Here is a 10865-nt window from a genome sequence, read left to right as displayed (position 1 = left end):
TTAAATTTCAGTTTCCGAGTTTAGGTTTTGTGCCCTTTCTGTAGAAGAATCATCACTGAATGTTGACTTGAACAGAGCAAGAGTAGACTTCTTGAAAACCTTGAAATTCTCCCCCGTGAATAGATAGAGAATCGGAGAAAAGACAGTATTGAAAGTAGCGGTTGCCACTGTAAGTACCAGAATCACCTGTAGAAGTAGAGACTGGCTCATGGCGAGGACCAAGCCACTGTAGACATGGTAAGGCATCCAGCACACAAAGAAAGAGATGACGGCAGTCATCATGACTTTGAAGGGCTTGCTGGATTTAAATAGTCCCTTCTCTCTCATCTTGGTAGCCACTCTTTTGTAGCAAAAGACGATGACAAAGAAGGGCAGGAGGAAGCCCAGCAAGAAGCGACCGAGGAAACAGGCTGCGTGAATCCATTGCCTTAATGTTTGCTTGTCTTTTTTCTCCCAGTCAGTGGACACAAGGTAGTTGTTTTGGCATACCAATCTCCCTTTCTGGTCATCATGCATCTCCCTGAAAACCAAATAGGGCACGCTGAGGATAGTGGCAGAAATCCAGACTCCCAGGACTATTCTGAAAGCCCAGCGCAGGCTTCGGTGTTGCTGGGACCACACTGGGTGAAGGGTGAGGAGATAACGATCAACACTGATGGCAGAGAGGAAGAAAACAGAGGCAAACATGCTCACAGACAAAGTGCTGTTGAATACCTTGCACAAGACAATTCCAAAGGGCCAGTGATTGTTCTGAAGGTAGGAGACGCCCAGAAATGGCAGAACCAACGTTGAAATAAAATAGGAGAGAATGAGATGAAAAAATAACGGAGTATTGACAGTCCTTTGCATCTTGAATTTCAGCATCCACAGATAGAGGCCGTTGCTAATGGTACCCACTATAAATGACATGAACAAAGAAACAGCAACGATTATTTTGGGGACAGGAGTTGGAACACCAGTGTTGTTGCTTACTAAAGTAGAGACATTGATCACATAACCAGAAGAGTTGATCCGATCCATAATTACCTATGGAGGGAGGAACAGAGGAAAGAAAAACCATGAAGAAGATCAACAAGGATTAAATGAAGAAATTAAAGTAGGAATTTTGGTTTAACAGTAGTCCAAAGGGTCATATTTGAGTAGTGGCAAGCATAGTATTTCTATAATAATACTTTAAAATTATTTTTACAATGCCTATTCTATTTTTATTAACAGGAATAAAATCAGATCACTCTTATTTTAAAAATAGAAATGGTTTAGATGACATGCATTAAATAAACATTAATAGTACTCCTCCCTGAAACAATTGCATTTTCCTAAGCATAAGATGCTACAATTAGATTTATCTCATAACCTAGTTATATGGTATTATCTAGCATTTTAATGGTTAGTGTATAACAGTAAGGACTGACCTTCATAGAGGAGTCTGGAGTCACCACAAGATTATCAAATGCTTCTGAATTATGGATAAAAGAAGGACATGTGCTTTAGGAGACAGGAAGTAATTTCTTCCTTGGGGAAGTGAGGAAAGAGAAAGAAGAAAAGGAATTCACATTTATCCAATATTTGTTAAAGCCAGAATATTCCTATTAAAATAATGTCTTTGATTTTCCAGAAAGTCTATGAGGCTTTTTTTGTTGTTTTTTTCTGTTCTGTTGAGACAGGGTCTTATAGAGCCCAGTCTGGCCTTGAACTTGCCATGTAGTCAAGGCTAACCTTGAGCATCTGATCCTCTTGATATCACATCCAGTGTGCTGGGATTACAGACGTGGGCTTCCCCTTACAACACTGAGCAAACTTCCAAGCAAGGAGAAAGTGGGTCTTAAATGGCTAAATGTCCTCTGTCCGTCCACATCTTCCACCACGCCTCCACGGGGGGCATGCGGGGAGCCCTACCACTCTCTGATGCTCTCTAGGAAAACTGACAATTCATGGGAAGCGTCTTTGATAATGTGTCTTGAATCCCTGTATTTAAATATCAAAGTATTTAAGAATATTTAGTTTCTTGAATAATGGTTCCTGTAGTGTCAATGTAAATCTGAGAATGATTTAAAAGATAGCTGTTATTACAAAGGTCCTGGGGCCTTGAGAAGAGGTAGAGGGAGGGAAGGAGGAGCGAAAGTGACCTTAGATACAGGAAAAAGCTGGGAGGCTAGCAGAAGTCCTGGAGAGAAGGAAGGATGCCGGCAGAGATTAGCTCAGGATGTCAGTGCAGGTGTTTTCTAATGCTCAGCTTTATCCCAATTGTGTGTTTTTGTGTGTAAAATGAGCCTTCGCCTTGTTAATCTACCGTTACCGTGTGTTGGTGACTGTATTGGGGAGCAAAGGAAAAGAGCTCGGGTTCCCAGCTTGGAATGAGGAGAGATGGAGAGAAAAGAAGAGCTGCTAGGACTGAGGGGTACATGGTGGAAAGGACAGAAGTACTGGGGGTACCTGGAGACTCGCCAATACCCCACGTGTGTGAGTGTGTGTGTGTGTGATGTGCATGGTGGAAAGTGCAGAGATGCTGGGGATCCCTGGAGACTTCCCAGTACCTCACCTGTGTGTGTGTCTGTATGTGTGTGCACGCACGTGTGCGTGTGTGTATGTGTGTGTGATGTACATGGTAGAAAGTGCAGAGATGCTGGGAGTCCCTGGAGACTTCCCAGTACCTCACCATTGTGTGTGTGTCTGTGTGCATGTGTGTGTGTGTGTGTGTGTGAGTGTGTGTGTGTGGTGTGCATGGTGGAAAGTCCCTGGAGACTTCCCAGTACCTCACCTGTGTGTGTGTCTGTGTGTGTGCATGCGTGTGTGTGTGTGTGTGATGTGTATGACAGAAAGTGCAGAGATGCTGGGGGTCCCTGGAGACTTCCCAATACCTCACCTGTGTGTGTGTGCGCATGTGTGTATGTAGGTGTCTATATGGTCTGTATGTTACTATGGGGTGTATTTTATCCATGGCTTATACATATGAAGTTCTGTGTGTGCATATGTGAGTATCTGTGAGCTGTGCATGTTATCTGTAGTGTATTAGTGAGGTGTGTGTATACACTATGTGTTACTTGACTGTGTGTCTGTCCTCATTGTGTGTTCATCTGTGCAAATGGGGTATGTGTGGCATTGGTGTGCCCGTGTTATGCATGTATGATCATCTCTTAGTGCATATGCAGATGGGAAGTTGAATTTTTTATGATTTATTTGTTGAATTGTGAGGCTGAACTCTAGAAAGGCATCTAAAGTTGCTATAGGCTTGAACACAATGAAAGCAAAACTTCTTCCATTAGAATTGGTGATTCTGCATTTTATATAAGATTCTTAGTTGTTTTGAAGTATTGCATACACCAAGAAAAGTCTTCATTATTTTTAGTATTAAGAGTGTGCTGTATTAAGAGTATTGATAGTATTGCTATTGTGTATATAGGGTGTGTGTGGATGCAGGTCTACACATGCCACTTTGCAATGTTGAGGTCAGAGAAGTTCTTCATTCTCAAATATCTTTTAGGATGGCGTGAGGCACTTGGGTAGAGCTCAGTGAGGCCGCAGAACTTGGGCTCTGGTGAATCACAGCTCTGAGTTTCGAGGCTTCTCTATCTATCCTCTTGACTCTTTCGGACTTTTCCTCCTTATCCCCTAAGAGATTTGATGATGACTGTAAGGGACAATGGATTTACATTGTTTAGCTCCCTATGTGACTGATGGCAAATATTCATTTTTTAAAGGTCATTTTGTTGCTATAGCGAAGCCACTAAGCACCTCATTTAGCGCTTGTAAAGTTGCAGACTCTATTTCCTTTGCAAAGTGCCTGTCTGAACCCCGGGAACTGCTGCGATTTCTACAGAACCAAAGTCTATCTCCTGAGGTTGAGCTCTCAGATTTTCTTATCTTGAAGATTTGGTGTCTAGGAGGTCCTCCATTTGGGGACACTGAGCCGCTTTTGCAGGGGAAGGCCTCAGGAACTTTAGACTCTCTGATCTTTAGGAAGCCCGGAGACTATTTATTCAGATGGTACTGCTAGGAGAGACCTGCGGGGCCCAGGAACCTTACCTCAGAGCTGTGTCCTCCTGCTAGGCAGTCTGAGATATCACAGTGGCCAACAGCAGCAGTCTTCTCTCCAGGGAAAGGGGCAGCAACAGCGACTGTCTCCCCTCTGCTGGCCGATGCTACTCCTTAATCTTACCATTGATAAGTTCGGTGAGGCTTTCATCTCCTCTGGTTCTCCTTTCTGTAGAAGGTCCAGCTGTGGAGGTGGAGTCAAAGAGAGGATTACTTCTCCAAATCATTTCTCCATTTCAAAATGAGAGTCTAGAAAATCCTGTGAGCAGTCATGTCGGTTAAGGTTGACATGACAATTTCAGGTGTTAAAACATGGGTTTAAATTGTATCCTTCGGTCTGTCCATCCCATGAGACTCTCTGGCTTGATTCCGGGAGTTTCATTGGCATGTGGACCATCAGTGTTAGGTACATAGCGAGTTGGTAAGTAAGAGACACAGGTGATATAGAAACTGGAAATGATCTGATCTTGCTGGAGAGAAAATTGTTACAGAGAAAAACTTAAGTTCTGATTTTCACATTAAAACAGAACGGATGGGAACAGCCAAAGTTTGGAAAGAGGAAGCATGGTGGGCAGAGCGGTGGCATCTGGACAGTTGTTGGGAGTGGCAGGGCTACAGAACTGGTCCCTTACCCGCTACAGAGAAGGTGTCTGTGCGCCACTGCTGGCCCACTTCTCTCTCTCTTTTCAGATTCGCCTTTGTGCCTGCCTCAGTGGCCTCATTTCTTCCCTCTCCCTCTCTTCATTGCCAGTGTAGAAAATGCATCAAATGCGCAGCAAGGCTTCAGTAGTGAAGATCTTGGGAATAAGACCCATTGTCTACTCTGCTAGACTCGGGATTTTAACGCTTGCACTGCTAGACTATAGACCTGTTTGAAATAGGCTTAGATTTTTAGCTCTGAATTCATTCCTGGCTGCGACCTTCAACCTAAGTACAGATCTCCTGGGTAGGTAAAGGGCAAGTTTCAAACTAACTACTACATTTTAGAAAGTCTTTCTTCTGGGTTTTTATTTGGATTCATGCACGGATCCAGATGTAATGAGGAATCATTTGGTCCAAGCCTGCTCGTCCTGAAGATTCATAGACAGTCTCAGAGAGGTTAAGCAAATCACAATAGGTTCTTCATCAAACTCCCATTCCACAGGCGAAGGAGTTGAGACCCTTAAAACCATCTGAGAACTCACCCTAGATTCTATTAATAGTTAATGAAGAAGTTGAGGCAAAAATGATGCGTGCTAGAAATTCTGATGCCCTGCACGAGGGAATGACACTGGCTGCATGATACAGCATGGAGGGGACTGCTCAACCCTACACAGAAATCCCCACTCTGCCTGGACCTCTATTATAGATCTATCCACATCGCTCTATACATTAGCAGAGTCTCAGTTTCTTCACTTGTTAACATAAAAATAAGCAACAGTAATACATATTTGAATTGTCCTTGTGGGGATTTAATGAGACCCTCTCTGAAAGGCCCAGCACAATGGCAGGCACAGGGCAAAGATTAAATGATTGATGGCATTGTGGAAGCTGTGGCAGAAAGAAGACCTGCGAGCCCAGTGTGCTGGAGCAAATGTATCCGAATGCTCTGATCAGAGCTGTTTATATAGGGCATTAAAGCCTGCCGGACAGCGTGCAAATGGAGGCAAACAAAATAAACAGTTCAAAGCAATTGCCCTTAATGTTTGCAGTTATTAAAGATGACATCTGAACTGACTAGTTGAGGGGTGCTGGATAGAGATGTTCTAGGCCTTGGGAACAATATACTTTCAGGCTCTTGAGCACCCCCATAGGCTTCATTTCTTAATTTTTTTTTAAATTGTTTTCTATGTGTGCGGGTGTTTTGCCTGCTTGTGTGCTGTGTGCCACATGTGTGCCTGGTGCTCTCAGAGGCCAGAAGACGGTGTGAGGTCCCCTGGAGCCGGTGTTACAGGTGGTCGTGAGCCACCACGAGGTGCTGCCAACTGAGTCCGTGTCCTCTGCAGAACAGCCAGGGCTCTTAGCTCTGGAGGCCCTGCCTTCATGTCTGTGTAGCTCATAGTGCGGTTGTGTCAGACAGCACAAACCAGGTTCCCCAGAGTTCTTGATGTGAAATCACCTGACTTTATTAAAAGTGAAAGGGAACTGAATTGAGTCACAACCCCAGTGAAGCCACAGAAGGGAAGCTGTTTCTCCAAGCAGGCAGCGAGCTTCCCTGCTGTGTTTGGTTATCTGGATGAATATGGAGGAAAGGCCGCTAAGAGTGTTCTCAAGAGTCTGGAAGGAGTCAGTTTAGGTTTTCTAGGTATAGGAAGAAAGATTAAGCACTATCCCATTTTTAAAAATTATTTATGAATTTTGTTACTTAAACAATTGTCAAAGAAGAACGTGGTCTAAATTCCTCTGTTTTCATGGGTGAAGAAGTAACTGGGAAAGAGCTTTGGAAAATGATTAACCCAATGGTTTCCAGCCTGCCTGAAGTCATAGTTCCTTGGAGATCTTTTAGAACAAGGTAGAATGTTCCTGAGATTCAATTCACTCATCATCTACGATTTCCTGAGTGTCGAGTATAGTAGTAATGTAAGGTACTTGTCTTGCTACTGGGTATATGAGGTAAATGGGAAGTGCTGTGCTATTTTAGATCCTGCATCCCATAAGGGGAAAGATGGACCATCCACCAGTTAGTGAGTGAAGAAGAGAGTAGTGGTACCCAGACCACTAAAGAATTAAAAGTGTGGTGAGCTGGCCAGGGCGCTGGCTCGGTGGATGCTTGTCATGCAAACCTGGGAACCTGAATTCAGCGCCTGGAACCCACATAAAAAGCTGGATGTGGTGGCACACATATGTAACACAGTGTTCCCACAGTAAGATGGGAGAATCGCCAGGAGCTCTTGGGCCAACTAGTCCGGAGCCACATACTGACAGAAAAGAGAAACTGCCTCAACAAGGGGGAAGCTGGAACTCCCCAAAACGTGTTCTCTGACTGCCACACCCATGGCACACATGTAGGAATGCACGCAAACCTGCTGTACTCGTTAGTTTTTATCAGTTTGACACAAATTAGGATAACCCGGGCAGAAGGAACCTCAGCCAGGAATTGCCCCCATCAGATTGACCGGTCAGCAAGTGTGGGGGGCATTTTCTAGATTAATAGTTGATGTGAGAGAGCCCAGTTCACTGGGGGCACTGCCCCCACCAGGGAGGGGAGTCCTGAGTTTTGCAAGGTTGGTTGCAGAGCAAGCCGTGGGACGTGAGCCTGTAAGCAGCGTTCCTTGGTGGTCCTGCTTCGTTCCAGCTCCATGCTCCTGCTTAAGTTCCTGCTTTGACGTCACTCAGCAGTGAACTGCTGTGTGCAAGTGCAAGTCCAACAAACTCTTTCCCCCTAAAGCTGGCTTGTGTTTTATTACAGTCACAGATGCACACCAACACACACACACACACACACACACACACACATATACACACCACACGCACGCGCGGTGAATGACTTAGTGACTTTAGATGAGCTGACCCAGAAAAGTCTCTTTTGGGATGACATTTGATGGGATTGGGGTGATAAAGGAGCTAGCTGTGTGGTGATCCAGAAGAACAAATACACCATGTCTCTCCACCTGAGGGAAACAAAGCTGGAGAGTTTATTCATCATTACTTCCTGTTGAGAGATGCTCATGGGAGTTTCAACTTCTCAGTCCTCTCCTCTCCTCTCCCCTCCCCTCCCTCCCTTCCTTTCCCTTCTTTTGTGTGCGTACGCACGTGCACACAAAGGTCAGAAGTCAGAGGTCAGTGTCTTTCACTATCACTCTGTACATAACTTTCTGAGACAGGATCTCTCAGTGAACCTGAAGGTCACCAATTTGTCTAGATTGACTGGCCAGCAAACCTCAGGCATCCTCTTGTCTCTGCCTCCCCAACATTGGGGTTCCAGGCTTGCATCACATCTGGTTTTTATGTGAGTGCTGGGCATCAAACTCAGGCCCCTCTTCTAACATAGCAAACACTTTACTAACTGGACCATCTCCGAACCCCAGTTTTCTGGTATTTTCTCTGGCTCACTCATAAGCAGAGTATGATCTTGAGACCAGAGGAAATCTGGGGTGGTGGGGTGAGAAACTGTTTCCAGCAGAAGAATGAGTCAGCAAGATGGTAAAGACAGAGTCAGCATGGGTGTCCCAGCAACTCTGCATCTGTTACATAGTCTCCCAACACGGTTGCTCTTCGATGTGCTTTTGTGACCTCCAGGTATGGTAAAGATGAGTGGGCTTCTTTTAGACCACACACCACCTAACCCTTTATTATTCAGAGTGACGTTCGCAAGCCTCAGTCTTCTCCAGGCAGTGGACTAAACACAGCTTGAACTAATGTGACGTACACTCACATGACCTTGCTTCACCCTCAGAGTATAAATCTTTCGATGCTCTGAATAAAGTTGGCTATTGCAGAGACGTTAGTCGGCCTCGTTCTTGGGCCCTGTTCTCCCAGGTTTACATCACCAACCAGAGTGGTAACTGTTGTGGGATATTTATACACTGTGTGAAAATGTATTGCTGTGATTGGTGTAATAAAAAACAGAATGGCCAATAGCGGGGCAGGAGGTATAGGCGGGACTTCCTTGGAGAGAAAGGAAAAGGAGATAATAGAGGTACAGGGGAAACAGCAACAAGACATGGAGTGAGTCAGACGTACAGAATAAAAGAAGGGTAAAAAGTCACTTGGTAAAACTTAGATTAATAGAAATGGGTTAATTAAGTTATAAGAGCTAGTTAGAAATGAGCCTAAGCTATAGGCCAAGCTTTCATAATTAATAATAAGTTCCATGTCATTATTTGTGGGCTGGTGGCCAATCAGAAACTACATTTACAGGTAGCAATTTATGATTTTCTACCAATTAGTTTGTAAAGGTAATATAAAGCTAAAGCAAGGGGGCTGGAGGGGTCGCTCAGTGGTTAGAGCACTGGCTGCTCTTCCAGGGGACCTGGGTTCACTTCTCAGCCCGCACATTGTGACTTACAACCATCTATATCTCCAGTTCTAGTATATCTGACACCATTTTTTTTTCGCTTCTGAGGGAACCAGGTATGCAAGCGACGCACTTGTATTGGTGACTATTACTATTAGTACCAGAGAGGCTTCATCCAGTAACTGATGGAAACAGATGCAGAGACCCACAGCCAAACAGTGGGCTGAGCCTGGAGAATCTGCCGAAGAGAGGGAGGAAGGATTATAAGAGCCAGAGGGGTCAAGCACATCACAAGAAAACACACAGGATCAACTAACCTAGGCTCACAGGAGTTCACAGTGTCTGAACCAACAACCAGGGAGCCTGCATGGGACTGACCTAGGCCCTCTACATAGGTGACAGTTGTGTAGCTTGGTCTTCCTGAAGGACTCCGAATAGTGAGAACAGGGGCTGTCCTGATCCTTTGACTGGCTTTTGGGACCCTACTCCTCATAGTGGGTCACCTTGCCAGCTTCAGTACATGGGGGTGTGCTTAGCCTTAATGCAATTGGATAGGCCATGCTTTGTTGATATTCATGGGAGGCCTGTCCTTTTCTGAACAGAAATGGAGGAGGAGAAGACTGGAGGGGAGGAAGAGAGAAGGTGGGGGAATGAGAGGAGATAAAGGAGGAGAAACTGCAGTCAGGATGTAAAAGAAATAAATTTTTTATAAAACAGCCGCATTCACAAAATAAAAATGAAAGCAGACAACAGACATACAAAAATGAAGACAACTCACTCCGGGTGTGTTTTAATGTAAGGACTGTAACCACGCCCAATCTGAACTGCCTAATAGCAGAGCCTCCCTTTTCTGAGGCCTGTAGGGAGCACGCATCACCTTTTGATTCCTAAGTGAAGCCTCCTCTAAGGGAGCGCACGGGCCGTTCTCTCAGGAGTAACCCAAGAACTAAGCCGTGATTCAGTTACAGAACACTTGCCTGACACACACAAGGCTCTGGGTTCCGCTCTCAGCAAAAAAAAAAAAAAAAAAAAAAAAAAAAAAAAAAAAAAAAAAAAAAAAAAAAAAAATAAAGACAAAACAAACAAAAAACCCACCCCAAGCCCAGAGTGTTCGGGGGGTGACCGAGAACTGCACAGCAGCTTTGTAAGGCTGGGCTCAGCCTGCATCTCTGCTGCACTGTCTCTCTAAGCCAGGAGTTTGGCCCCAGTGTCAGGTGCCCTCCATCATCTTAAGAGGCCTTAAAAATTCACGTGACTCTGACTCACTAGATTATCTTTGGTAGTGGCATATACATCTAAATACATATGTATATTTCAAGAAGAATGCAAGGAATGGCTGCACTACGCATTCTGTTTGGACATACGGACAGCACAATGTCACCAGGCTTCCATTTGTAAAGTTCATGTGACATCTCTCATAAGATGGGCTCTACTGGCTGAGAAGTAAAACTCAAGATAAGGGAGGATGCGTGAGATAAACCTAAGAGTCTTATGAACACTTAAGAATGTTATGTGTTAGATTGGAGGCGTATCTGTATTGGGAGGTGGAAAGAAGAGGGTGAGGAGTTGAAGGCCATCCTGGGCTAAATGAGCCCCTGTCTCAAGAGAGCAAAGTTAGAAGTGTTTTTCACGTCAGTAAGTAATGGGTTAATAAATAAACAGCTATGGCATCATTTTAATTACTATCTTTTTGTCTGTCACAGGCTTTTTTGAAGAATGATTGAGATAAAATATGTGGCATAAGTAATTAAAATTGCTGAGAGCAAGGCACTGCAATTCAGGTCTCATATACGATGGCTGCTAGTTGGCTTCCCACGCCTGTTAGCCGCGATCACGCAGGCAGTCTCCAGCTTTCTCAAAGAACTTCTTACAGCTGTGAGCAATCCAGCGGGACCAG

The 10865-nt window shown here is 44.6% G+C and overlaps 1 protein-coding gene across 1 annotated transcript; it reads right to left on the bottom strand.

Moving 5' to 3' along the window:
- Positions 1–1020, bottom strand: Gpr33 (G protein-coupled receptor 33). Its single transcript, XM_057782105.1, has one exon. The coding sequence runs from the start codon at positions 1018–1020 to the stop codon at positions 1–3; it is 1020 nt and encodes a 339-aa protein (XP_057638088.1).
- Between the last annotated feature and the right edge of the window lie 9845 nt (positions 1021–10865).

The sequence above is a fragment of the Chionomys nivalis genome, chromosome 10, assembly GCF_950005125.1.
Source record: "Chionomys nivalis chromosome 10, mChiNiv1.1, whole genome shotgun sequence".
Taxonomy (NCBI): Eukaryota; Metazoa; Chordata; class Mammalia; order Rodentia; family Cricetidae; genus Chionomys; species Chionomys nivalis.
Note: the sequence above shows the minus strand (reverse complement) of the source record. Positions and strands in the feature narration are given on the sequence as shown.

What these genes read in the sequence shown, in the direction of transcription:
- Gpr33 (XM_057782105.1), bottom strand. Translation starts at nt 1,020, where the DNA reads ATGGATCGGATCAACTCTTCTGGTTATGTGATCAATGTCTCTACTTTA.